This window comes from Lagenorhynchus albirostris, chromosome 2 (assembly GCF_949774975.1).
Source record: "Lagenorhynchus albirostris chromosome 2, mLagAlb1.1, whole genome shotgun sequence".
Lineage (NCBI taxonomy): Eukaryota > Metazoa > Chordata > Mammalia > Artiodactyla > Delphinidae > Lagenorhynchus > Lagenorhynchus albirostris.
The window spans coordinates 34,216,448-34,243,829 of NC_083096.1; the positions used below are offsets into that span (position 1 = coordinate 34,216,448).

General features: G+C 57.1%; 1 protein-coding gene across 5 annotated transcripts; it reads left to right on the top strand.

Moving 5' to 3' along the window:
- Nucleotides 1-1,131: 1,131 nt before the first annotated feature.
- On the top strand, nucleotides 1,132-27,175 carry CDK18 (cyclin dependent kinase 18). Of its 5 annotated transcripts, none has more exons than XM_060129599.1 (16): nucleotides 1,132-1,354; nucleotides 17,864-18,014; nucleotides 18,203-18,342; nucleotides 18,906-19,031; nucleotides 19,863-19,919; nucleotides 20,790-20,904; nucleotides 21,092-21,186; nucleotides 21,412-21,474; nucleotides 21,946-22,069; nucleotides 22,187-22,307; nucleotides 23,288-23,385; nucleotides 23,608-23,713; nucleotides 23,843-23,885; nucleotides 24,538-24,628; nucleotides 24,955-25,032; nucleotides 25,714-27,175. In XM_060129599.1, the coding sequence occupies exons 2-16, from the start codon at nucleotides 17,891-17,893 to the stop codon at nucleotides 25,746-25,748; spliced, it is 1,416 nt and encodes a 471-aa protein (XP_059985582.1). In that variant the 5' UTR covers nucleotides 1,132-1,354; nucleotides 17,864-17,890; the 3' UTR covers nucleotides 25,749-27,175. The 5 variants fall into 5 exon arrangements, 4 of the variants coding, with proteins under 4 accessions (XP_059985582.1, XP_059985572.1, XP_059985558.1 ...); XM_060129589.1 differs by having other exon boundaries at nucleotides 24,978-25,032; XM_060129575.1 differs by lacking the exon at nucleotides 1,132-1,354 and adding an exon at nucleotides 1,454-1,466 and having other exon boundaries at nucleotides 24,978-25,032.
- Nucleotides 27,176-27,382: the final 207 nt, after the last annotated feature.

The window sequence follows — 27,382 nt, forward strand, 5'->3', positions numbered from 1 at the left end:
GGCTGATGTCGGAGGGCAAAACTCAGGCCCATGTCTTCCAGAAAGAAAATTTTCCTATCCTCAACAACTCATTCTCTCTAGGGAAAGGGCCCCAGGCTCAAAGCCTAGGACTTAAGTGGCATTCACTTTTGATCAATCGTCAGAAAGTGTTCAACAGAAACACATCCCCACTGCAGACTTCCTTCCTCAAAAGACCCCTGACAGGGCCCCCAGACTGCGGAGGCCACGTCCACCGGCAGGACAGAGGCCACAGACGCCCCTGATTTGGTGCCCAACTCTTCTTCAGGAGGAAGCAGGGCTGGGAGGGGCCCAGATGGGGCCGCTTCATTCCATCCCAGTTTCCTTCGATCCCTGAAGTCTGATGGTGGAGGGAGAGGAGGAGAGGCCACTGGCCTGGATCCTAATCATGGCTTGCCACTAACCTTGTGGGACTTTGGGCCAATCCAATATCCTTTCTGGGTCTCAGTTTCTCCTTCTCTAAAATGAAATCTGGACTAGAACTAGCTATTGTGTAAGGCTTCTTAGATGATTCTCAGTTGGCCTGCGGGGTTTAATTCCAAAAGGACAAGCTGCATTCCTCATCAGGGGAGGAAGTGGGAGTGATGATTACCTTTACTTACCTAAAGGTAAGTGACAAGTTCCACTGGACAGGACAGAGGGACAGCCCTGCCAGGAATACTGTTGTCAAGAACTCTAAAGGGCGAAAATGACCAACAGGACCTGGCCATGCACATTAGCTCCTGCGGTGCCAGGTGCTGGGATCCAGGTTCAGACTCAGAAGGTTGGAAGGGCTACACCTAGGGGTGGACACTCAGCAAATCACCCCGTGCCCTGGCTCCAGTCCTGGGTGAGTCCGGAGGGCCTCATCCCCTAGTGTAGGCTCTCAGGGCCAGTCCCACAGGGCTGGTAAAAGCCAGGCCTAGGAACGAAACCGGAAGAGGCACTTGGACCCTGGTTCCCAGAGTGGGAGAAAGGGGTGGGCACCCGGGCAGAGGGAGCCCTGGGGATTGGCAGCGGCAGTGGGCAGGGCGGGAGGGACGGGGGAGGAGTCAACTTGTACGTGTGAAAAACTCTGGCGGGGGCCGGGCTCTTCCCTTCCTCTTCCTCCTCCCCCTCCCTCCTCTTCCCCACCTTCCTCCACCCCTTCCCTTCCCCTCCCCTTCTCCCTCCTCCTCCTCCTCTTCTAGCTCAGGTTGCAGCTTCTCTGGGGAGCCGCTCACCTTTCCGGAGCTGGGGAAGCCGCCCCGAGCCCGGGCAGGGACCCCAGCAGGGCGCAGGGCACGACGCCCAGACCCGCCGCACCCCGGCCGTCGCGGGTTGGAGCTGGCGCGCCGCGGACCCCAGGACACGCGCGGTGAGTCCCGCGGGCGGCGTGCTGTGTCCGGCCGGCTGAGCGGGCGGCGTGCCGGGGGAGGAAGGGGAGGTCGGAGGAGGGGGCACCGCGGCGCCGGGTGAACGAAGCAAAGGTAAGCGGAGCGGCTCTTAAAGGCGCCGTTCTGCTTTTGCCCTGGGGAGAGAGGTTGGAGGGAAATACCGGAGCGACATTGGAGAGGTCCGAGATCACGAGGCGAGTGGACAAGACTGTTAGGGGGTGGGCGATGCCCTGCAAAGGCCAGTCCCCGGTTCCAGGTGCTTAGGAGGGAGGACTGTTTTGCCTTCTCAGATCCTCCGCCCACCCCACCCCACCCCACCCCCACTCCCGGGAGTCTCCGCCGGTACTCACTTTGGCCCCCAGGCTCCTAGGAAGCAAAGTTTTCCACCCCATCGGGAACCAGGCGCTTTCTCAGTTCCCTTCCTTGTGGGAAGGGCAAGCGTCAGGAGTCTCCGGTAACGGGAGAATCCGCCAGTGTGGGACCATATCCCGCCTTGAAGGCCTTGCTGGGCTCCGGTGAACTTTCCAGAGAGGCAGGCTGTGGCTGGGTGGGAGGCCAGGGCCCTGGAGTGAAGGTGGAAGGACAGGACACGTGAAGCCCTGCAGGTTCCAGCGCTGAGGGGTGTGTGGAGGGCTGAGTGGGGGCCTCTGGGGTTTACCGCGCCTCTTCTCTCCCTGCCCACCCGGGAGCCCAAAGGGGCAGTACCACCTCCCCACCTAGCAGCAGCGGGCAAAGGGTTAACGCAGCGGTGGGAAAGGGTGGGTGGCCTGTTGGGAGATGTGGCTTGAGGATTCTTCTGTCTCAGGGGAGATGATCAGGAATCAGAAATCTGAGGTCCGCCTTGCTGGAGGCCTCTGTTCTCTCCCTGTTAGGGGTGGGGGGTTTCTGGAGCTGTCTGCAGGCCTTGTGGTGGGAGTCCGGTTGTTGAGACAGTAACTGATCTTCTGTGCTTGGGGTCAACACCCTGCTAGGCACCAGTGACCTCTTTCTCATTCTCTCTGAGCCCCTTCCCGACAGCAAGGGTGGGAGAGTTGGGGCTGTGAGGAGTGGGGGTCAGCTTCCCAGAGCCTCAGCCCCACCCCCAGCCCAGCCCTCAGCAGTTCCCCAACTGTGTCCTGGGCCCTGTGACTCACTGACACCACCAGCCTGCCCCTCCTGTGTCAGCGCCCGGTGAGATTCGGCATGTTCGTGTGACGTTTTCCACTGGGCATGGGCACACAGCACATTCCCGGACACTGGACTGAGGGAGTAGAATCCTCGAGGACGAGGATGCCTGGAATGTCTGGCTGACAGAAATGTCCTCAGAGATCCCCTACCTTTCCTCTGCCTTGGCCAGGGCGCTGGGACCACCTTGCTTAGGGTTGGGGGAAGGCGAAGATGGTCCCAGGCAACACTGGCTGCTGGGTTTGGGTCTGCATCTTGAAGGTGTTCTGGAGAGAGGGTCACCTTGCTACAGCAGAGCTACTGTCTCAGGTTACCCTGCCCCAGTCAACCTCCTGTGCAGCTGATGAGCCTGTGAGGCTGACCTCCCCCCAGCCCTGCAACCTCATTGCCCACTGGGACTCTCCCCGCTGGCTGCCCACGCCCCACCAGGAGCCTTCATTCTTCCCAAACTTACTGGGGTTTCCAGAGCCAGAGTAGACTTCAGTAAGTTGCATCCGATTTCTGAATGCCTCAGTGGCTACCATTTTTGATTTTATTTTTGACTGGGCATTTATTATTGATTGGGTGCCAAGTAGTGTGCCACACAGCTTTATGAAGTAGGTATTATTATCTTCATTTTATGGCGAGGAAACAAAGACTCTGCGATACCAACCTTCCCGAAATCCACAAAGGTGGGATCCAGCCCACGTCATCTGACCTCAAGCCCCCTGGCTCTGAGTTCCTGCCCCGTCAGGGGAGATGCCAGCCTACTCTGGAGTTGTCTGATTCTACAGCAGTCCTTGGAGAAGTAAGGATGGGGCTGGCGCTGTGCGTAAGGAGGCTCCCCCTTGTCCTGTGCCAGCAGAACCCAGCTTCTCCATGGATCGCAGGAGAGAGGGTACCTGGTCTGAGGAGCAAGTAGGTTTTTGGTCTAAGATCTCATGGGACTGATGGAGCTGCCTGCCTCGGAAGCCTTCCCATCGGGCCTTGAGGAGATGAAGCTGCCTTTATGGCTGCATTTGTTTTCTCGACAGACCCAGACTGTCCTCTACCAAGCTGGCCTTCCTGTGCCCACGCAGACAAGCCCCATACTGTAGGGCAGAGCCTCGCTTGGCTTCTCCCAGCTCCTGCTCCAGCTGTGCCTCTACTTTCTGGGCTCACCCTGTTTTGGACTTTTGTCCAGCATCTCCATCCATCCCTCCGTGGATTTCTTCTTTCCTTCCCTGAGTTTGAGGCCTAAAGGAGAGGGCCAGCCCAGCTCCTGCAAGTATCAATACCAGCTGTGTGACTTCTCTCTCCCCAGCAAACTCTTGAGCTTCTCCCAGCCTCAGTTTCCTCATCTGTGAAATGGGGATCATAATAAAGAGGTGTGTTGCATGAATTAAATGAAGTAATGCATTGGCACACGGCAAATGCTAAATAACCGGTAGCTGTATTTGTTATTTAGAAGGGAATTCCTAGTTATCACACTGTGCCTGGCTTTCAGGAGAGACGGAGGCAGGCTTTCTTAATCCCATCAGGCCGGGCCCTTAGAGAGTATCTTTCCTGTTCCTCCAGGTTGGGGAGGAGGGCTCTGTGTAAGAGAATGGCGGGTGGGGTGGGATACCAATTGGATGAGAACCTGCCAGGAGAGGACCAGGAGTCTGTGCTGTGGGACTGTACCTTACCCTCTATCCCAGTTTCTAGGATGAGTGAGGTAGGCACTGGGACCTGGAAACCCAACAGCTCCCTTCTCTGAGGGCCTCTGGCAGGGCCTCCTTTCCCTGGGGTAAGAAGACCCTCCCCCAGTACTTAATTAATTGCAGTCCCTGTTCTGCTCTGTTGTCCAGGAGGGAGTGGCTGGCCTGGATCCAGACTCACCTGATTAGCTTCACCCTGTTGGGTGTGAGTCACATTTCTCTTCCCCCGTCCACCCTGGACCCTTCGCCCTCCTGGCATTAGCTGCTGAGTAGGCATTTTCCCATCTCCAGGGGGTGGGAGCAAACCGAGGTCTTGTCCTGGTCGCCACAGCGCATGTGTGCGCACACACGGAACCCAGCTCTGAGGCTGGACTCCTGGCAGCTCAGGCAGAGGGTCTGGGACCCAGGATCATGACAGAGCCAGTGGCTGGGCCTGGCAGGAGCTGGCCAGTGGCGCAGCAGCAGATCAGGAAGAGGGAAAGCTGTAGGCGCATCTCAGCCAGACCTCCTGTCTGAAGGAGAGCGCATCTGTTCCTGAAATCTCCACGGTTCTGTCTGCAGAGGAGGAGCAATGAGGAGGCGGGTGTGAGAATTGCCTTTGAACTGAAAAGGGTCTTGAGGCTTCCTGACAGCATGAATTACCCTGGTGAGACAGGACACCCTGGTCTTGGAGACATTGGCCCAAACTTTTGAAGGGACAGTGGTAAGACCCTCTTTCTTGGAACTCTGGATAATGGTTTTACCCTGTGCTCCCACCCCACCCTTCAAACATTAAATAAAGTCTTCCCTGGAAATAGAGGGGTCAGTATAGACAGCATGACCCGACAATGGCCAGCTGGTGCGTTCATCAAGGTTTTTTTTTTTTTTTTTTTTTTTGCGGTACGCAGGCCTCTCACCGCTGTGGCCTCTCCCGTTGCGGAGCACAGGCTCCGGACGCGCAGGCTCAGTGGCCATGGCTCACAGGCCCAGCCGCTCCGCGGCATGTGGGATCTTCCCAGACCGGGGCACGAACCCGTGTCCCCTGCATCAGCAGGCGGACTCTCAACCACTGCGCCACCAGGGAAGCCCTTCATTCATCATTTTTGTGTGTGGAGTGTGTGTCTCCTGCTCACCGTGGGTGGGGGCAGTGTATGGACTCCAGGGTCAGTGCAGATCCTGCCGCTGTCGCTCAGTAAGTGGTTGCCTTAGGTGGAGGAACTTGCTCACCCAAGTTTCAGTTTCCTCATTTAGAAAATGGAGAGAGTAATAGTATTACCTCATATGGTTGTGAGATTCCAATGAGATAATGTCCACAATATTCCTTGAATTTTGCCCTGCCTGGTGTCATTATCCAGGGTGGTGGCAGATGGATTTAGTGGCCACATTTGGCAGTTCTCAGGACCCTGGCCTCTCCTTGATCCCTGTAGAAACCAGGGCTCAGGCCCTCAGTTGGGCAGGAAACTCTGTTCTTAAAGCATTTCTTCCCTCCCTTACCCTGAGCGCCCTCTCCATTTTATCATTATTGTGGGAAGCTCTGGCAAAGTTCCAGAATGATTTTTGTCCTCACACCTTGCTCCCCTAAAGGAGCCTCCCCTTTCCTGCCTTTGAGGATCCCCTCAGGAACTGGGGCTCCTTCTCTCCTCTGGCCCTAGCCACCCAGCAAAGGAGATTCTTGCTGGGTGACCAGGCCCAGGAGGGGACGTGGCTGTCCTTCCCCACATCCTGGCAGGATCCAGTGCCTGGAAGCAGGTAGATGGTAGGTCCTGCACTGGAGGGCATCACACTCATGACATCAGCGGTGCTGGGTCTCTAGACCCCCTCTGCTAGCAGGGCATAGGCTGAGGCCAGGAAAGGGGGCCCTGAGCCCCTCCCTGTTCCTGGCACGGAGCCCAGCTGGCAGCACCCCTTGCCACGGCTGGGCTGGGTGCCACATTCTGGGCTGACGCCAGACCTGCCTGGCTCCTTCCCTGTGCAAGGCAGCCCTCCAGTGGGCTGCTGATTTCCCTGATAATGGTGCCCGGTGCGGAGAATGCCGTCTCCGGCCAGGTCCTTGCCATCCTTTCCAACCCTGGGGGAGCAGAAAGGGCATGGAACTCAAAGTCACGAGCCCTCAGTTCTAGTCTCGGCTCTGCCCCATCAACCCAGTGGCCTTGGGCAGCTCGCTCCCCTTTCTGAGTCTTCCGTTCTTCACCCGAAAAACAAGGACACAGACTAGGGGATTTCTAGAGCTCCGTCCAGGATGGCTGGTTTGTGGTTCCAGCTTTTGCCAATCCTGCTGGCAAGGTGAGCTGTGCTCGGAGACCCCAGGAGGGACTCTGCCTCTGATCCCCCAAACTCTGCAGCACAGGGCCTTCCCCCAGCTGAAGCCAGGGCAGCTGGTCCTTGCCACAGCTTCAGTAGATGAGAAAGGCCTGGAAGACCTCCTCCTTGTCAGATAAGAGGAAAATAAGTACTTCCCAAAGGAGTGGGTGCCGGATTCAAACGCCATCCAGGCACTGATGCCCAAGGGCAAGGCTTGGCGAACCATGGCTCTTGGCCAAATCCAGCCTATGTTACTCGACCCGTGAGCTAAGAATGATTTTTATAGTTTTAAGTAGTTGGGAAAAATTCAAAAGTTGAAAGTAATATTTTGTGACACTTGAAAATTACATAAAATGCGAAGTTTCGTGTCCACAGTGAAGGTTTACTGGAACACAGCCACACATTCATGTACATCTTGTCTGTGGGTCCTTTATGGGGATAGAGCTGTGTAATGGCAGAGACCATATGGCCACAAAGCCTAAAATACTGACAGTCTGGCCTTTTACAGAAAAGTTTGCCGACCCTGCTCAAGAAAACCATAGTTCTCCCAAGGTTTGCACTAAATAGTTCTGGAATCTACCTAAAAATACTTTTTTTCATTTAAAAAGAAGCGTTACTTCTTCTTCTTTTTTTTTTTTTTTTGTGGTATGCGGGCCTCTCACTGCTGTGGCCTCTCCCATTGTGGAGCACAGGCTCCGGACGCGCAGGCTCAGCGGCCATGGCTCACGGGCCCAGCCGTTCCGTGGCATGTGGGATCCTCCTGGACCGGGGCACGAACCCGCATCCCCTGCATCGGCAGGCGGACTCCCAACCACTGCGCCACCAGGGAAGCCCCGTTACTTCTTCTTTTAACATTAGCAGTGAATGTTCATTATGGAAATATTAGAAGATGCAAATAAGCAAAAAGAAGGTATTAAGATCACCCATAATTCTGCTGCCCTATTATATAACCACTGTTAGCATTTAACTTAGATCCTTCTGGAATATATATATGTGTGTATGTGGGGGGGTATATGTACACACACACATATATGTATTTATATTCTTCTGGATTATATACAGTGTATTTACATATATTTATATAGTGTACATGTATGACACATGTATATCTAGCACACATACAGCTTTTACAAGTTGTACACAAATGCCCTTTTCATTTAAATACACATCTCAGGGCTTCCCTGGTGGCGCAGTGGTTGAGAGTCCGCCTGCCGATGCGGGGGACACGGGTTCGTGCCCCGGTCCGGGAAGATCCCACATGCCGCGGAGCGATTGGGCCTGTGAGCCATGGCCGCTGAGCCTGCGCGTCCGGCGCCTGTGCTCCGCAACGGGAGAGGCCACAACAGTGAGAGACCCGCGTACCACAAAAACAAAACAAAAAAAACCAATAAATACACATCTCAAACTATTTGCTGTCTCGGGGACTGTCCTAGGCCCAGTGGGGTAATTCTAGAATCTCAGACCCTAGGGGAAGATCTAGACCGAAATGCCCAGCAGGCAGTTGGGCCTGTGTGTGTGAGGCTCAGGGGCTTGGTGGGGCCAGAGCTGTGGATCTGGGAGTCATCAGCACATGGGTGGTGGTTTCCACCGCAGGAGAGCATGAGGTCACCAGGATGAGTGTAGATGGGGAGGAACAAAGGGCCAAAGAGGGAACTCTCAGGAACACTGACATTCAGGGACAGGTAGAGGAAGTAAGTCCACCAGACAAGGGAGGGAGAAAGAAGCAGGAGAACCAGAAGGCTGGGGGAGGGGAAGACAAGCCAAGAGCCTGGGACAGTGCCTGGTTGAGTGGATACTTGTGAAGTGAGAGAGGGTCTAGGAGAAACCAGCGCCACCCCTGAGCTCTGGGCGGTGGGTGCCGCTGATGGGACGTTTAAAGAACAGGTGAGCAATTGCAGGATGTTCAGAGGCATCCCAGAGGGGGCCTTGGAGACAGAGAGGAGCAGGGAGGTGGTCCAGGCCGAGGTGGCCGCCTGGGCCCAGCCTGGTGCGAGGGCGGCCATGCTGAGTGTGAGGAAGCCCGCTTGCCCTAAAGGACGGAGAATGTTGGCCAGGGTCCTTCAGATGTGGGCCTGGCGTTGTTGGGCCAAACTGGTGGCGGTGGAGGCCTGGGAGTGCAGTATAAATAGAAATGTGGTCTGGAGGTGCTGGGAAACCCTCCCCTCCTGCCCTCCCTGTCATGTGACTGAGCAGTCCCCCGGGATGCCAGAGCTTGAAGGCCCCTGCCGTTCTGTTGCTAAAGTTGGGCATGGCGAGAAAACCAAAGAGATGTTAACAACGATCCCATGACAGGTTCTTCAGTCTGGACAAGGGAAGGCTGAAGGAGAGGTGACCTGGACGCTCTTTACTTCTCCCCCTACTGATTGTATAGAGGATGGCGGGCATCAGCATCTGTCCTTAAGCAAACAGAGAGGAAACGGCTGTGAGCTGCTTCCATTGGGATTTAGGAAGAAAGACCTAAGAAGAGGTTCCAGACTCTGGAATTTTAAAAACACTGGGTAGTAGGTGAGGGACCTTCCTTGAGGGTCTTTCATGGATGCTGCTAAGAGGAGTGGAAAAGGGTCTTCTCTGTCTGGGAGGTGAGGCAGGCCTGGTCTGGAAGCAGACATGGGAGACAGAGATCTTGCCTGCGCTGGCTCCTTGCTCCAGCCTCTGGTCTGGGATGTTATGCACGGCCAGGACCAGAGCTGACAGAAGGGCACCTTGTCCCATCATATCACTTAGAAATCCAGAGCCTCCACAAAGATTACAGGCCAGCCTTAGCTGGGTCTCCAGAAAAGGCTAAAAAGAAAATACCAGAAGATGATATATGTGGCTTCATTCCTTGAGCCTCAGGAAGCCAAAAAGAACAGAGTATCAGCGGGGCTGATGTGGGGCCCACACCAATGGGGCAGGGGGGTCAGGAGGGGTCATCTGTAGGGGTCGAGGCCAAGGTCTGAGCCTGGGTAGTGCACCTGACCTGTGAGGCCCTGGAAATCTGCCCCTAGGGGATGGGAGCCCATGAGGAGGGCCCCAAGGTCTGCCAAGCCCCTCTCCACAGGCCCTGGAGGCCCCAGCTCGGTGCGTGTTCAGTTGGTGCCTCTCTTTAGGATCGTTTCCATCCCCTGTCCATCCCTCACTGTGCTGTGGCACCTGCCAACCCGGAGGCCTCCACAGACCTCACTGGGGGAGTTGCTGCTGGGCAGGAAGCTGCCCCCTCTGCCCCAGCCCACGCTCCCCCCACTACCATGGGGAAGAGTTGGCTGGAGAAGGAGGGCTAGGTTACAGATGAGGCTTGGAGTCCAGTGGGCAACTGACAGTCTCCTGGCAGCCCTCTTACCTCCAAACAGCTCCCAGAGCCAGGAATTTTCAGCTTTTATAGATTTGCTCACTGATCATTTGAGGGTTTGCTTGGTGCCAGGCCCCATGTCAGGCACATGGGGGTGTAATGATGAGTCAGACCCAGTTTTTGCCCTTAACAAGCCCGCAGGCAAACTAGGGAAACAGACAAGCAAGCATTTACAGTACAGGGAGCCAAGGGTGCTACTTGGGGACGTCCAGAATGCCGTGGGAGTACAGATGAGGGGCCCCCACCTGGCTGGGCCAGCAGGGTTTCAGGCTCGAGAGGACATGAGGGGCATCGTAGAAGGCGTCCAGGAAGAGGTCATGCCTGACTGGAGCCTTGAAGATGGGAACACTTTGCTGGCTTTCCCTTTGTCCCTGGCCCACAGGTCCCTGGGTTCCAGTTCCCACTGAGAGCCAGGAGAACCGAGGAGGAAAGATGTCCCAGAGAGTCCAGGGCTGGTTGACGGACCCCCGGGCTTGCTCTAGTGTGCCCAGAAAGAGGGCAGGACCAGGCCATCCCGGTGGGCTCAAGTCCCACCTGCTGAGAGTGGGGCTGGCCTGACAAGGAGAAGATAAACATAGAAACAGGTCCCTGGCCTGCCTGAGAGTGGAAGGGTCTGCAGACAGACAGACAGAGTGTTCTGGAGGTTCAAGGTGCCAAAAGGTCTTTGTCTTCAATGGCCCTAATGTTTAAATGTCTATAGAGGAAAGAGGCTTGAACGAGTCATTATGGTGCACTGGCTGCGGTCTAATTCAGCCATGTGTTCATTCATTCCACAAACACTGGCTGAGCACCTGGTAGGTTCCTTCCACCGTGAGGCGCTGGGGAAGCAGAGCTGCCTGAGACCATGCTCTTGCCATGAAGACATCACCATCTAGTTATGAATGTGCACAGGCCGCTCTGGAAGCATCTCATCTTACCTCGAGGGAGGAGGGGTGGCCACGTGCGGCTTCCCAGGGGAAGCAACACTTGAGTTGAGCTTGGCAGTGGTTTTTACCTAGGGAAAAACGAGGAAGGGCATCCCAGGCCGAGTGAAGGTTCATGTGGGCCGTGAGTGTGGTTTACCCTGAGAACGCCAAGTACATTTCATAAAGCTGGACCCCCCAGGGAGGGGTGAGAGCTGAGACAAGGAGGAGACAGGGGTCAAAACACAGGAGGCCTAGTCTTCTGGCCACTGGAGTTTGGACTTTTTCCTGAGGGTGGTGTTAATATTGAAGGATTTAAAATAGGGAAGTGACATCATCAGAAAGCAACTGAGAAAGTTAGGTCTCGCAGCCAGTGGCAATTGGATAGGAGGTTAGGCATTATCCCCATTTAGCAGAAAAGGAAACTGAGGCATGGGTGTCTTCCCAGGTCATAGTGCTAGTAGGTGGGAGAGCTGGGACTTCTGCCATGACTCCACACTGCAGAGGATTTTGGAGAGCAGGGCTGGGCAGCACGTGGCCCTCACTGCGGGACTTTTGCATCAGGTAGGACGCCGTGGAGGCTAGTGGTGCATTTGTCCAGGGCAGGGGCCACCCTGAGCCCCAGACGCTTCGCCTCCTGACCGGCTTCTCGCAGGTTAGTCCTGCCTGCTCCTGGAAGGCCTTCCCCGCCTGCTTCCCGCATTCCAACAGGGGCTGTGAGAATCTTCTCTGAGCTCTGTCCCTGTGTCCAGAGCATCTGTTCGCTGGCAGAGTGACCACAGGCCTGTCTGTCCCCTTGATTCTGACCACTCAGAAGGCCCCAGGCTGACAGCCTCTCTCATCCAGGCAAGAGCTCGCGGAATGAGGTGAGTGATGAGGGCTCCAGGGCTTCTGCTTCTGCTTCTGCCACTGCCTCTCAGCTCCAGCCAGTCATGTGGTGACTGGCTTCTCCTGAGGTTTGTCGCAAACTAGGGAAACTAAAGCCTCAAGCTGTGCAAAGCAGGGTCAGCTAGAAGATGAAGGAAGAGATGGTATCTGCCGGCTCCCTGCAGGCATACTTCTCCTGCAAGGAGGGAGTGGCTCTGAAGTCTCAGCTCATGACGTCTGCAGACTTGGTCAGCCGTGGCCTCTAGTTGTTTTGAAACCTGCCCAAAGGCCCAGAGTGGCTGAGTGGCTGAGGTGGGGGCAGGAAATGGGCAGCAGAGAATGTCATAAGGATCCTAGCTGGTGGTCAGCCTTTGGGACCAAGGGTCAGACCCTCTGGGCTTCAGAAAGTGGGCAGTTGGAAGTTACATCCTTCCTCCCCTGTCCCTGAACTCACAGAGACTGAGCGCTAAAAGAAAAGAAAACACAGCCAAAAGAGGGACTTGGAAAAGTATCTGACATGTGCCTGGAATGCAGTAGGTGCTCCACGTGCTGGTGACACAGCCAGCCAGGCCTGCTGTGTGTGGCCAGCATCAGGCACTGGAATCAAAGCACCTCCGGTGAGGGAGGCCCATCAGATGGGCTCCCTGCGGTCCTAGGGGCTCTGGGAAGCTTCTGAAGACCCAGGACCTGAACTGCATGCTGTGCTGGGGAGTGGGGAGAGCAGAGCCCGAGAGGAACGGGGGGGCAGGTCTTGAAGGACCTTGGGTTGCAGGCTTGTGAATGGGACTTTATTCAGGAGGAAGGCAAAGGGGCTTCTCATAAGGGTTCCCTGAGGAATCTCAGAGCCTGGCTCCCTGGAGGTTAGGAAGTGAAGCTGCCCTCCTCCCTCTGCGCCAGTCTGCAGCCAAACTTCTGTGAGAGGGAGGCTGTGGGCCAGCTTCCCTGGATGCTCTGTCAATCTCCTTTTCTGCCTCCATGGTTTCCCGGTCTGGGTCGCCCAGGTGTCCCAGCCTAGAGGCAGGTGTTAGTTCTGGGGCCTGGCAGAGGTCGTCCAGGGGGTGGGGAGCGGCAGGCCACCTCTGCACTACCTGGATGATGGGCCCGTGGGCCGGCCTGGCCTGCCCCGTGGATAAGAGCAGTCAGCTAGGAGGCCCAGGTCCCCTGCCCGGCGTGGCCCTGCCGAGTTGCGTCAATAATTGGGGGGACCCCTCCTACCTGGCCTTTCCGTCTCCATCTGGTGGCTCAGGCCTGCTGATTGCCAACCATGTTCCCTGTTCCCTGGTCCTCTTGCATCCCAAGGCTTCAAAGTGCCTTATGGGCTCTAAGAACGTCTGTGAGGGATGTGTTTGGTGAGCTTTATATGGGCCTCTTTTCTGGTACATTTTTACATCTGTGCAGGAAGTCGAGAGAAAAAGAAAAGGAGAAAAGAGAGCTAACATTTTCTGGGTGTCTTCCTTGTGTCAGCTCGCTCAGCATCCCCACTCAGACATCCACTGGACATGAAACACATGCCTAAAACCCAGACCTCCAGTCCTAGCATCCCTCATCCCCACTATGGCCACCCATCCTTCCAGTTGCTCAGGCCAAACCCTTCAGAGTCCTGCTTGACTCCTTTCTCACACACCATATACAATCTGTCCGCAAATCCCTCTGGCTCCACTTTCAAAATATACCCAGAATCCAGCCACTTCTCCCCACCTCCACTGCTCTACGCTTCCCCCAGCCATCACCTCCTGACCGAGCTCCCTGCTGCAGCCAGAGGGAGCCAATTAAAACCTAAATGGGATCAAATCACTCATCCCCGCAAACCCTCCCAAATCCCGAGGGGCCCCAACATGATCAGTTGTCTTCTCCAGCCACACTGCTGTTCCCAGACTGTACCAAACTCACTTCTGCCTCAGGACCTTTGCACCTACCGTTCCCTTGCTGACATGCTTCCCCCAGATTCTGTATGACTAGCTCCCTCCCCGGTGCCTACTCAGAATTTTTCCTAGAAGATGTCACCTTCTCAGGGAAGACTTCCTGAACACCCTATTTAAAACTGCAACATCCCACCTCTCACACCCCATCCCTCTTTCCTGTTTTATTTTTCTCTGTTGCGCTTGTCACCATCTAACATACCATATATTTTATTTACTTATTTTCTTTGTTGCCTCTCCCCACCCCTTTTAGAGTGTCAGGATTACTGAGGGCAGGATTAATGTCTGTTTTGTTCACAAGTGGATTCTCAGGGTCAACAACAGTGCCTGACACATAGTAGATGTTCAATAAATAATTGTTGAATGAAAAGCTACGAGCGATGGTGTCACTGAATCGCCGTCATCAGCCCGCTAGTGGTGGCACGGGATTGGAAGCTGGGGTTGTCTGACTTTAATTCAGGGTGGCGGTGGAGGAGACCTGGAAGGTAGAAAACCGCGCTTACAGCCTAGGCCGCAGGGAGGGGCAGGGTGGGAGAGTTCCAGTTAGGAGAAGAAAGGAGCAATGTGGTCACTTGAGTCTGTGTACTTGGCGACAGTCAGGAAATTGCTGCATGATTTTGAGCAAGTCAGTTCCCCTCTGGGAGCCGCGTTGTCCTCCACAGGCGAGCCAGGGAGGATTAGAATGGTGGCTCTGTGAGTGCCCGTTCCTGCTAACACTCCAGGAGTCCACCCCTTTCTTGTGGGGCGCACGGTGGCCTCGGGGCAAGTGTCAGTTTCCTCTCGGTCTGGCTCCTCCTTCCTCCTGAGCTACCTGCTTCTCTGGCACCAGCAGGAATTGCTGGGCTGGCTGGTGTGTGCCCAGGAGGAGGTGATGGGAGGTAGGCCGAGAGCTCTATGGACTCACCTGGGCAGGAGGGAAGGCCTGGTTGGGGGTCTGCCTGCCCACCCCTGCAGCTCCTGAGGGGGACTTCTCCTTCAGCATCCCCCCATCCCACCCGGCCAGGCCAGCGTCCTTGGGCGCCCGTCTCCCTCTTCCCCTGGCACCAGTTGCACGGGGACAGCCCCAGATGGCTCCCTGGCCCTGGGGACAAAGGCCACACTGTGCCCAGCCCTGGGCTGGCTTCAGGCCGGGTCACACTGAGCCCTTCTGTCCCCAGATGGGGGTGAGGGGCAGACGGCACGAAGGTAACAGGCCTTTTTCCTGTCGCCCTTCCCCCCTGACCCTCAAATCTGAGGAACTGACTCTCCCAAGAAAGAAGTCACAGAGGCATCTTGTGTCCTGAGGTGGGGAACAACAGACCATTCACTGCCCAGCCTGCCCTGTCACACCCAGACCCTGCCGGGTTCAAGGCCCCGATTGTCCCCGTCCGAGAGCAGCGTCCACTCTCTGCGTGGTCACCACCCTTGCCGCCTGCCCCCCTGCCACCATCAGGAGGCCCATCCCTACATCTGACCGCCATCGCTCCTGCTACAGTGACAGCCACTTCCTCTCGGTCTCTTCTCAGGCCGGGTGCAGAGCAGCTGGTTCCCATCGTCCGCGTTGCTTGGTCCCCCATTCCCGCTCAAGTGAGCCGTCCCCAGTTTCACCGTCCACATGCTTGCTGGTCCCACTGGTGTCTCCTTGCTGCTAACAAGGAGGGCAGGTGCAGTTCAGGCTGCTTCTCCTTTGTCTTGTAGAGATTGGGGGCCTCCCTCCCAGAAGGCTTTTGATGAGCTCCCCTCTCCCTCCCCTACAGGCAAATGCAAGGGCGTGAGATATATGGCCGCTACTGGTGGATTCCTGAGCCGCAAACCCTATGTGCCATCCCGTAAATCCCAGATGGCTTTGTGGGGAGGCCTGTGTTTAGAAGAGGGCGTGACTGGCCCCTCTTGGCAGAGCCCAGACCTCAGGGAGCCAAGTGCCCAGTCGCCCCGCCCCCTAGGATGAGCATGACTGAGCTTGGGGCATCGGTTTGTGCAGGGCAGACATTGTCTCCCCTTCTGGTGGGTCTTCTGCTCCACTCAGCATTCCTCCACCTTCCTGTGCCTACGCAGCTTCGAGGATTCCTCATCTCAGCACATGAGTGCAATCTGGAAACCTGGGCAGATGACCATCCCTTACCTAGACCTCAGATGCTTCCCAACCGTGGCTCTAGTGTTCAGATCACTGGGCGTGGGTTTTTTTTTTTTCATTTGTGTGTTTGGTTTTGGCCACCCCATGCAACTTGTGGGATGGGGGATGATTTTTAAAATTGCATTTTCCCAGGCACCATCCTCAGAGCCTCAGTTCCAGAATCTGAGGGCGAAGCCCAGGAATCTGAATGTTTCCCAGTACTCCCTGCTGATGCTCATGTCCAGCCAACTTGTAAACAGTTCATCTGGACAATGGGGACATCTCCACTCTCCTGTCGTGTGGGAAATATGAGTCAGCAGGCAGGGTGTGTCGAGGTCCTCCTGTCACTGGAGCCTACATGCTGCCACCATCATGAAGCCCCCCTTATGCCCCCCCATCCCCGGCTGGCTGCACACAAGAGTGAGGTGGGTGGCAGCCTGTGGGAGCTTCCTGTCCATGAGAATCCTGCAGACGACAGGCCTGGACATCGCACAGAGCCAGGAGGAGTGGCTGAGGTTGGCTGGCAGGAATGAGCTTGGAGATGGAGAAGTAAGAAAGTTCCAGGCTGGTGGGCTTTGCAAGGAAGCTGGAAGAAGAAGACCTTTCAGCTACCTTCTCATCAAAGGAGGCCTCGCAGCCCCCAGGTTCCTTGAGAAGAGGGACCAGGCTTGACTCACCACTAACCCCAGTGCCTAGTGTAATGCTTGGTACTTCATTTGTTGAGCCGGACGGAGGGAGACTTCACGGCCCACTGACAGAGACAGGCTCGGCTGGCAGTGCAGACCCAACGCCTGTACTCTGAGGGGTGCCGGCCTGAGGAAGGAGTGCCTGGCCATACCCAGTCTCTGGGCTCAGAGGAGCTGGAGGGCCACAACTTAGCTGCATTTGGGGGTAGCCAGGGAAAGGACCCTTTCCAGGCTGGCTGAGTACAGAAGGATGTGATCCTTAAGCAAAGTAAACATGCTACTGACCCATAATCCCTTAAACCAGGATTCAGGAGGGGCCTGGTCGCCTTGGCAACTGGTTACTGGCCGGTGACAGTGCTGAGAGCATCCTCTGGAAATGGGCTATGCTTGGTGCAGGGTGGCCCCCTCCCATCACAGGGCTAGCCCTGATGGCTTCACGGCAGGCGTGGGTGGGGGCCCTCGTGAGGCCTCTTGATCCCAGCCCCACTGTAGCTGAGGGAGAAGGAGGCAGAGTAGAAATGAGGGGGTGGCCACTCTGGGAGCTTATGAAACCATGGAGGGGGGGGGAGGGGAAGGGGGGAAAGGGAAGGGAAAGCGTGACAGCCCCACTCTGAGTTTTCAGGGCAGAACAGAGAAGGGAGGGTCTATGGGAAGAAGCAGTTGCACAAGTCTCATTGGGAGGCCAGCGGGTGTCCCCTCACTCGGGGCAAGAGGAGCCGCAGGGAGGGAACCTCTTCTTGCTGGGGAGGGGGCCCTGGGGTGAGCAGAGCAGCCCACCCCTCTCCTGCATCATGTTCTCTGCAGTAGGCACCCTGCCTGCTGGGGTTCTGGTGTGGGAGGGGCCCGCAGTGTTCAGCCTCTCCTCCCTGGGGGCCCTGTCTGTTTCCGGTAAATTTCTGTCTTTCCCTTGAGACATTCAACTGCTCCTGACCTCCCGTATTTCAGCAGGAGGGAATGGGGCTGGGCCAGCTCATTTCTACTCTGCCTCCTTCTCCCTCAGCTACAGTGGGGCTGGGATCAAGAGGCCTCAGCTTGTCCCTTTCCTCTCTTTTCCTGTCTCCTGGGGACCCAGGACAAGCCAGAGAGGGACTCCCAGGTGTCAATATTAGGATGAAATGGGGTTGGGACCAGACTGCGTTACAAGGGTGTAGGCTAAGCTATGTTCAGCTTATGGGCATCAATCAGTAAGGCTTACTGGCTGTTGACATATTCAGCCTCTTCCGTGCAAGTTGGTAAAGAGCTGCTGGCCCTAGGGCCACCCGGTTCTGGTGTCTTCCCTGCCACCCCTGACCTCCTTCCAGAACTCTCTAGACCTCCAGCAGCTGAAAGGTTACCATCTGGCCCTGGGGAGGCCTTCAGGATCCTATTGGCACATCCAGCTGCTGTTATGAGCAGTACTTTGCTGTGCTGCTTATTCCCTGTGAATATCTCCCCAGGGACAGGGAATCCTGGGGGGATGAGATTCCCAAGGAGGAAGAGGGTTAGGAAGCTGCAACCCTGGCCCCTGAGTGTGGGGTGACAGAGCTCGATGGGAAGCTGGTGTCGACCGGACCCATTCCCGTGTTCTCACCTGCTCTTCTCACTTCTGTCCCAGGACCCTGCGGCCTGCTGCCTGCTGATCATGAACAGAATGAAGAACTTTAAGCGCCGCTTCTCCCTGTCAGTGCCCCGCACCGAGACCATCGAGGAGTCCTTGGTCGAGTTCACAGAGCAGTTCAACCAGCTCCACAGCCGGCACAATGAGGGTGAGGGGTCTGGGGCCCTTCCCCCACCCCTCCCCACCCGGCATCCCCCCCGCCCCTCTGCACCCTCCCTGACACACCGTGACACACAGCACGGCTGGCCTTGGTCGGGGAAGGGCAGAGTGAAGTCTCCTCCCTACCCCCATGCCGGGGCAGAGGCAGGGAGGGTGGCTGATGTCTCTCCCTCTCAGGCCTGCAGCTCCATCCTCTGGGCAGAGACCCCCAGCCAGAGTCTAGCACCTTCTCCCCCGCAGACAGAGGGGAGGACCCCGGGCAGCTGTCCCCTGGCATGCAGTACCGGCGGCAGAACCAGCGCCGCTTCTCCATGGAGGTGAGGGGCTCCAGGCTCTACGACACATCCACAGATGTATGCCCGGGAAGGTGGTTGCCTTGGAGCCAGACTTCATGGGTTCAAATCCCGGCTCTGCCATTGATTAGCTCTGTGACCTTGAGCAGGTTACGCAACCTCTGTGTACCACAGTCTCCTTGTGTTAAAATGGTCATCGAGAAGATTAAATGAGAATATATGCCACGTGCTCTGAACATTCCTGGTACATAGCAAGGGCGAGACAATTTGACTGTTGGTCTTATGACCCAAATACATGTGCCCAAGTGTATGAAAAATGTGCTTACAGAATCGCAGTGTCTGCAGGAATCTCATTCTACAGATGGTGACTCTGGTCCAGAGAGGGGAAGGCACCTCCTAAGGTCACACAGCAACCCCTGGATATTCATATATGTCTCAGCACATCTTTGAAGCCTCACAGCTCATGGTTCAGTCCTGCTGGGGTTGTTCACACGGAAAGCCAGGCCCAGGGCCAGAGGCGAGGGTCCCACAGCCCTGGCTACCCTGGAGCAAACACTGGCGCCCCTGTCTCATCCTGGCCACTGCAGGACATCAGTAAGAGGCTCTCTCTGCCCATGGACATCCGTCTGCCCCAGGAATTCCTCCAGAAGCTGCAGCTGGAGAGCCCAGACCTGCCCAAACCGCTCACCCGAATGTCCCGCCGTGCCTCCCTGGTGAGTCCCAAGAGGGTCAGAGGTCGCCTGGGTGGAACACCCTCTCCCCTGCAACACATCAGTCCTGGTTTTGCCTGTCCCGGCTGAGGCCTGCAGCAGTTTCCAGGGAGGTTTCTGGGCCTCTGGCGCCACCTTCTGGCCGAGAGGATTCCCACAGCTGGTCCTCTTCGTCAACCTCCATTCCCTAGTTGAGTCCCACCCGTGCTGGAGCTGAGCTCCAAGCCCCCTCTGGGTTCCAGAGTCTTCACTGGCGTGAGGTCAATAAACCAGCTGGCCCGTGTTTCCAAGTCTTGGCTGCCTATCAGGTTTCCCTGGGAGTATCCTACAAAACACAGATTCTGGTCCCCAGTCCAGATACCTACAGAATCAAACTCCGGGTGGTGGGGCCCAGGAGTCCGTATTGTTAAGGGTTGGGTACTACTGAGCTGGAGCAAGTGTGCTGACGAGAGAGGCTGTAGCGAGGTGGGTTCTGAACTGGACCCCCAAGGTACAGTGGAGAAAAAGGCACAGTTCCTGCCCTTGAGGGGCTTCTGAGCAGGATGGAGACAGACAGGTGATAAAGGCCTGTGGCAATCCCAGGACTACAACCCTGGGCTCTGCACCCACCACTGCCACGGGAGAAAGAAACTCACACTTCCAAGGCCTCCCTCCTTTATCACAGGGACAGAGAGAAGTGGAGAGGGAGGATTTGGGGCTGCCCTCACCCTGCTAGCCTCAGACCCCCTGGGGGTCTCATTCCCTTTCCACCTGGAGGCTGGGGTGAGGAGGTGTACTCTATGTGGGACTGCTGGGACCTTCAAGCTCACAGGACCCTATGTCTCTCCCTCTCAGTCAGATATCGGCTTTGGGAAACTGGAAACTTACGTGAAACTGGACAAACTGGGGGAGGTAAGAGGCTGGGTTGGGTTTTCTCCAGCCCCCCCCCCCCCCCCCCCCGGGCGGGATGGCTAGGAGGAGGGACAGGGGCTTCCCCAGCCTTCCCCAGTCTGCGGTCACACTACCCCCGTCACACAGATCTTGCCATGCAGTCTGGCCCAGCCTTTGGCAGGTGTTAAGTTGGGCCCAGGTCCTGGAGGAGGGCATGAGGATGGGGTGGCTGATGGGCTCTGGGGCAGAATCCAGTCTTTTTTTTTCCTGCTAATATTTCTTGTCTGGGATCAAATCCCAACTCCTCCATTTACCAGCTCTGTGGCCTGGTGTGAGCTATGTGACCTCCCTCTGTGCCCTTGGTTTCTTCCTCTGTCAGATGGAGATCCTAATTGTTCTACCTCGTAGGGTGTTGTGAGGACCGAGTAGGTCACTGTAAGCTTTTGCGCTGTGTAATTATTAGCTATTTCCGTAAACACTGTGCTGGGCTTTGTGTTCCAGGCGGGGGTGGGGGTGGGGTGGGGGGTGGGGGTGGGCCGTGGTTTACAGAGAGGAGGAGGATGTGGCCCTTTCCTTCCAGGAACCCAGAGGAGACCTACACGTAAACATCAACAGAACATAAGGAAGAACAAAACTGGTGTTATAATAGAGGGACACCTTGCCTGCTGGGGGCTTACAGGAAAGACAGTTCCTTCTGACCAGGAAGGAGTTAGGGACAGCTTCACAGAGAAGTGGGCTTTGGAAGAAACAGAATTTCAGTGAAGGGGTGGGGGGGTAGGGAAGGGCGGTCCTGCCAAAGTCATGGCCCAAGCAGAGGCACAAAGGGGAGGACGTTGGACAGAGGAGAGCGGGGCCTGAATGTGGCTGGGCTGCTGGGGTTCTTGTTCCCAGGGAACCTATGCCACAGTCTTCAAAGGGCGCAGCAAACTGACAGAGAACCTCGTGGCCCTGAAGGAGATCCGGCTGGAACATGAAGAAGGCGCGCCCTGCACTGCCATCCGAGAGGGTACAGCATCCTAGGGTCCTGTAGTCTTGGGGCTCCTGGGAGGAGGGGTTCCTGGCCTGAGCCCTGGTGGCAGCCTGGGGGCCAAGAGCCATTGCTGGAATGGGGACTCCTGAGGCTGGTCCCAGGAGGAGAGGGTATGAGGGGCACATGGGGCCTAAGGGACACAGGCAGGCCTGTCTCCCCATAGTGTCTTTACTGAGGAACCTGAAACATGCCAATATTGTGACCCTGCATGACCTCATCCACACGGAGCGCTCCCTCACTCTGGTGTTTGAGTACCTGGTGAGTTGGGGTAGGGGTGTGGGGGGGAGAGGGTGGGGGTGGCCCAGGCCTTGTTCTGGAATCAGGTTCTCAGATGCTCCCATTCAGGAATGGCCCAAGGGCCCAGGCGTAGGGGCAGCTCAGAGCCAGGGACCCGTCCCACTCCTCGGCTTGGGCCCTGCCCAGGGAAGGGCGCCTGGCCAGGCGTCAGGTCAGGGTGAGGGCTGAGCCAGGCCTGTGTTCCAGGACAGTGACCTGAAGCAGTATCTGGACCACTGTGGCAACCTCATGAGCATGCACAACGTCAAGGTGAGAGCCTCCGTGTGGACCTCCCCGCTCTCACGCTGAGCGTCAGGTTCCCGCTCTGTCAGACAGGAGCGTGAGTTACCTGCCAGGATGAAGAGAGGCTTCGGGGGAATTCAGAGGGATGAATGAGCTCTTCTGTGTGCGTAGGACCCCACACAGGCAGGCTTCCTGGCCCAGTGTGGCGTCTCCCAGCTCCCCGGCTGGGGTACTCTCTCCTCCCCCACCCTCCTGCCTCCTCTGTACACCTGGTGCCCTGCCCTCTGGATGGCATTCCCTGGGGTGGTTGGGGCCCAGGATGTGGCTTCCACGCGGGCAGGAGAACCAGGTAGCTCTCCAAGTACCTCACCTCCACCCAGTCTTGTCCCCATCCCCGTCCCAGCCACGGGGAAGAGGCGCAGGGTTCCTCCCTTCCCCCCTCCCCTCCATGGGACGTGCTCCCACCTTGCACTGCTTCCTTTCTTTTCCCTCCCCCAGATTTTCATGTTCCAGCTGCTCCGGGGCCTTGCCTACTGCCACCGCCGCAAGATCCTGCACCGGGACCTGAAACCCCAGAACCTGCTCATCAACGAGAGAGGGGAGCTGAAGCTGGCTGACTTCGGTGAGGGCCAGAGCCCACAGGGCTGGGGCGGGGTAGTGGAGGAAGCTGACACAGTCTCCTCAGGATGTGGGCACTGTCGGGGGTGGGGGGGCGGTTCAGTGACGGGTCTGTCCCTAGGACTGGCCCGGGCCAAGTCAGTGCCCACGAAGACCTACTCCAATGAGGTGGTGACCCTGTGGTACAGGCCCCCCGACGTGCTGCTGGGGTCCACGGAGTACTCCACCCCCATCGATATGTGGTAAGCAAGTGCTGTGGGACTGGGCGTGGGGTTGGGGGCGTGGGGCAGGGGCTTCCGCACCTGCGACTCGCTTTTGCTGCCCCAAAGGCCTCTGTGAAGGACTGTCTAATCTCTTTTGAATAAAAGCCTTGTGGCATCCTGCTGAACTGGATGTTAAAGAATTGAGGGCTTCCCTGGTGGTCCAGTGGTTAAGACTCTGTGCTTCCAATGCAGGGGATGCGGGTTCGATCCCTGGTGGGCAGACTAAGACCCCACATGCTGCATTGTGTGGCCAAAAAATAAAGAGAAGCACGTTTAGGGGGAAAATAAATAAAAGATGCATTTAAACAAAAAATAAAGTTAAGTCAGAGCTACACTGGGGTTTCCCTGGCTCTAAATAGACTCTCATAGGCTGTGCTTCTGAAATATTCGCCCAGGGGTACATAGGGGGTTACCAGAGGGCACAGGAGGGCACCCACAGTAAATATGATGAATCTTACCCAAGCATCAGTTCTACTGAAAAATTTAGAAGGGATACTTTTTTCCTTAAAATTAACACACATATGATTCAGTGTAGAAGGAAAAGATTGCCGAACTTTAAAGGTAAAACACAGTTTTCTGATGCATGGCTGCTGCGCCCTACGCCAGGGGTTTCCTTGGAGAGTGGATTTGTGGACTTCTCTCTTCCAGAGGGGCACATGATGGGAAGTTGGAGACAACACTGCTTGAAGAGCTGCCTCATGGGTGCTGGCTATGCAGACCCAAATCCTACAGAGTGAAAGGGGAGAGATCAAAGCGTCCTAGAGCCCTGAGAAGCCCCCAGAGGGAGGCTGTAGTGGGTGGCTGTGCTGTGCTAGGAGCCTCTGCAGCTCTGGGCCACCCACCCCGGTGCCATGACCCATTTGAGTCACCGTGGCAGGGCATCGTGGTGGAGCAGCGCTAGGAAGCGCGGGTGCAAGGAGGTCCAGCCTAACGCCGCCCCTGCCCATTGCTCCCTGCAGGGGCGTGGGCTGCATCCATTACGAGATGGCCACAGGGAGGCCCCTCTTCCCCGGCTCCACGGTCAAGGAGGAGCTGCACCTCATCTTCCGACTCCTCGGTCAGTGTCCTGCCGCTCCTCCCTGTCACCACTAGGGGGCGCCGGAACTCTGTCCAGCCCGGGCGCATATCCGGACTGGGAAGAGCAGCTCCCACCGGATCTCTACGGGGCGGGGGGGCGGTGCACTCAGTCATTCTATGACCCCACCTCCTACCTTGCACCCCTCCAAGTCGCCCTCGGTCCTGGCCTCTCACCCCTCGCCACCCCTTCTCATCTCCCCAGGGACCCCCACGGAAGAGACGTGGCCTGGTGTGATGGCCCTGTCCGAGTTCCGAGCGTACAACTTCCCCCAGTACCTGCCCCAGCCGCTCATCAGTCATGCTCCCAGGTAGCCCTTCCTCCCCACTCCTCCTCTCTGCCTGTGGGCCTGGCTGTCCCTCCCGGAGGTGGCTGTGAGCCCCACCCGTCCCACCCCGCCCCCATAGACCGGACTTGTGCCAGCTCCTTCCTCCCGCAGGCTGGACACTGATGGCATCAACCTCCTGACCGGCCTCCTCCTGGTGAGTGTGCTCCCACGCCGACCAGGGCCAGGCAGTCAGAGAGCTGAAGCCCCAAGATCCCTGCCCAGCCCTCCGTCCCACCTGCGTGCTGGCGTTCCCCACGTACCCTCCACCCACTGGGCCCGAGGGGAGTGCTGGCTTCCACAGACTTAAGAGTGGGTGCACTCCCGACTCAAACCCCAATTCAGACCCTAGCTGTGTAGCTGTGGGCAAGTTACAGAGCTTTTCTGTGCCTCAGTTTCCTCAACTGCAAAGTAGAATGAGTCATTCCCATTTTGTAAGATGGTCTTGAGGATAAATTGAGGTTGTGGAATACACTTAGAAGGGTGCCTGTCTTGAATAAGCACACGGTAAAGGGTAGTTGTTAGCACTACATGTTAATATTACTATTAAAGTTGTGATCTTAGATGCTTCAGCATCTGTATTTCCATCCCAAGAGGAGATCATTCTCTGAAAGCCCCCCTTCTGGTTTTCTCCTGGTGGCTGGAGATCTGAGACCCTGAGTTCTGAGACTGCCTTGGCTTGAGTGGGCAGCTGACCCCAGGGGCTTCTCAGGTTAGACTCTGGCCCTTCCCTTCCTCGTCATATAACTTAGCATGGGAATAGCATTGCCCAGAGGGGTCCCTGCAGTCCCCCACCCTCTGCTTTTCAGTACGAATCCAAGAGTCGCGTGTCAGCAGAGGCGGCCCTGAGGCACCCCTACTTCCGGTCTCTGGGGGAGCGTGTGCACCAGCTCGAAGACAGTGAGTGTGTAGGGGAGGTTGGGGGAAGGGGGCAGGGCCACCCCAGAACCAGAGAAAGGGAGCAGCTGGTGTGAGTGGAGGAGCCGGAACGAAGAGGCCAGAGGCCCTGGGTCTAGCTGAGCAGCCTGGCTGCCCCTCCTTGGGTTTTCGTTTGCAACGAGGGGAGGAAACCCTGTGGATCCAAGGTGCTGCCCGAAAGGCCCAGTTAGGTGCTCCTGGGCCAGTCCTAACTAAGGGGGTGCTCGATGGGTGTGGGGGCCTTAGGCTGCAGGAGCAGGGCCAGCTCCACTCAGCTCTCTCCTGGCCTTTTCTCTCTCTCACCCCAGCTGCTTCCATCTTCTCCCTGAAGGAGATCCAGCTCCAGAAGGACCCAGGCTACCGGGGCCTGGCCTTTCAGCAGCCAGGTAGGGGCTCATGCCTCCCCCACCTCCTCCTCTTATTAGGGGAGGCCGGGACAGGCGGCTCCACCCTCTTGAGGAACAGAGATAGGGCCCAGCAGCCCCTCCTGCCGTGGGAATCAGCGTGGCCTCCCTGACATTGGCCTGTCTTCCGGGGGCCCGTGGGGAGCAGGGAAGGGACTGGTTTCCCTATCTCCTTGCCAGGCTTCCTCCTCCTGCGTTTCCCTCCTCAACCCCCACCCTAGACAGAACGCTGTCTCTGACAGTAGCCCTGAGGAAGGTGCACGTTTTTCCTGGTTCATTCTCTCTGCAAATTCTGAGCTCTCTGGCCTCCATCCTGGGAGAACTATACTTCGTTTCTAGACTAGCTGATGGCCTCAGACATGATAAGTGCTTTCTATGCAGTATCTCATTTAATCCTAAAATACCCCTTGAAATTGGTACTATTAGTTAATGCTCCCCATTTCACAGGCAGTGAGACTGAGGCTCTGGGAGGCTAAGGTGCAATTTCACATAGCTAGTAAGTAGCAGGGATGGGATTTTAACCCAGGGCTGACCAGCTCCCAAGCACGTGCTCTTGATGGTTCTATCAGAGTAGCTCTGGAGGACGCCCGTCCCTCCTGATCTCAGGTGACCTTCGGCCCAGACTTCTCCCTGCAGTCCCACATCTTTCCTTCCATTCTCCAGGGCGAGGGAAGAGCCGGCGGCAGAGCATCTTCTGAGCTATGCCCACCCTGCTGTGGCCCAAGGGACGAGAGGTCACACTGAGCACAATTGCGGCAGGATGGGGCCCGTGTGGCCTCGGAGGACTGAGGAGTGAGGGCTAACGGCCGGTCCAGAAGACCTCTCGGCAGCCCTGCTGGCCATGGCTGTTTCCTCTCCCTTCTTCCCACATGCCTCCCCAGTGGCCTTGGCCTGGACACCAACCCCTCCATCACCTTCCCTGGGGCTGGGCATGAGCTGCTTCCCTGGGAGGAGGTGAGGGGACAGGGAGCGATCTCAGACACTTTCCCACCCTAAAGTGCTCAGACACCAGCATGGAACCCACATGGACAGAAGAATCTAGAGGCCGGGCAGAGCGCTATGCCTTGAACATGGGCACCACCATGCCTCCCCACCCGGGGTACCTGCCTGCCTCACCAGTTTGGTCGAGTCCCTTTCAGGCCCCTTGGAGCCCACACGTCTTTCCCCTTTTCCCCCCCCTGAGAGCAGGAAGCAACATGGCACCTTGTCTGGGACTCTGGAATCCTGGGTGCCAACATGTGTGCCAAAGCCCACCCCCACCTGAGGGGCGGGTGTCCCCAGAGCAACAGAGGGAGTTGTAGCCCCACCCCCTCTTCTCATCATCCCCCACTTGCTCCCATTCCCCACTCCCCGTCAGAGGCCCCGTATGCTGCTGGACGCCCAGTTGAGTCCAGTGGTGGCCTGGTCCTGCCAGCTGCACTCCTGCCAGCTCAGCCGGGCCTGCCCGCCTCCCCAGTCCGAATGGGATTGCCTTAAATTGGCAGGTAGTAGAGCACGCACTGCCCTTGGAGCTCTGACCCAAGCTGCTACCTCCCCGCCCTTTCCCGAGAGTGGTTCCCGCTTATCATTCCTGAGCGCTGGTAAGCCAGCCCCGGGCCAGGGTCCCGAGGACGGTCCCCAGATACGCAGGGTCACCCTGACGCTGCCGCCAGCTCCCTGGGGCTGGCACAGCCTCCCTCGTCCCCTCCTTCCCGGCCCCCGTGGCTCTGTCCTTGCTCCACCCTATCTGGGCACCAGCCTCCCCATGCCCCTGGCCTCCCCAGAGGGCGGTCACCAGAGAAAGGATCAGCACCGCAGCCTGAGGTACAGGAAGGTGGGACAGGACGGGATAGACTTTGATCCCGAGCCCTGAGCCCCAGGCCCCAGGGGACTGGGAGTGTTAGGGCCGTGGCCCCGCCCCCACCCCTGTGGAGCACACCTGTCCTATTCCCAAAGCCTCAGCACTTGGCTGAATCTCGGATGGCGAGGCCAAGGGGAGGCCAGGTCCCCTGCGACCCCCCTCAGCCTGAGGAGCAGCCCTGGAGGGTCTTGGCTTCCCCACAAGTCCCTCCCCTCCTCCCCCACTGTACTGTGAATGTCCTGTGACTCAGCGCAAAGACAGATAATATATTTAATTCATGTTGTACAGAAAGGAGTGAGCGGTCTCATGCTGAAAAGCTGGTTCTGACAGATTGATGCCAAAGATGGAGGACAGAAGGCCCCCTGCGGGCCTTCTGAGTGCAAGTGGGGCTTGCTTGTATGTGTACGTGAAGTGGAGAGAGAGTTCGGTTTGTGTGTGTCCCTGAACCCACCCTGGGCTACGGGCATGGTGCCCTGCACCCTCCCTGCTGTA

Coding starts and splice junctions, on each gene's coding strand:
- CDK18 (XM_060129589.1), top strand. CDS start 17,891: ATGAACAGAATGAAGAACTTTAAGCGCCGCTTCTCCCTGTCAGTGCCC. Junction 18,015..18,202: donor CCACAGCCGGCACAATGAGG/GTGAGGGGTCTG, acceptor TCTCCCTCTCAG/GCCTGCAGCTCCATCCTCTG. Junction 23,886..24,537: donor TCCTGACCGGCCTCCTCCTG/GTGAGTGTGCTC, acceptor TCTGCTTTTCAG/TACGAATCCAAGAGTCGCGT.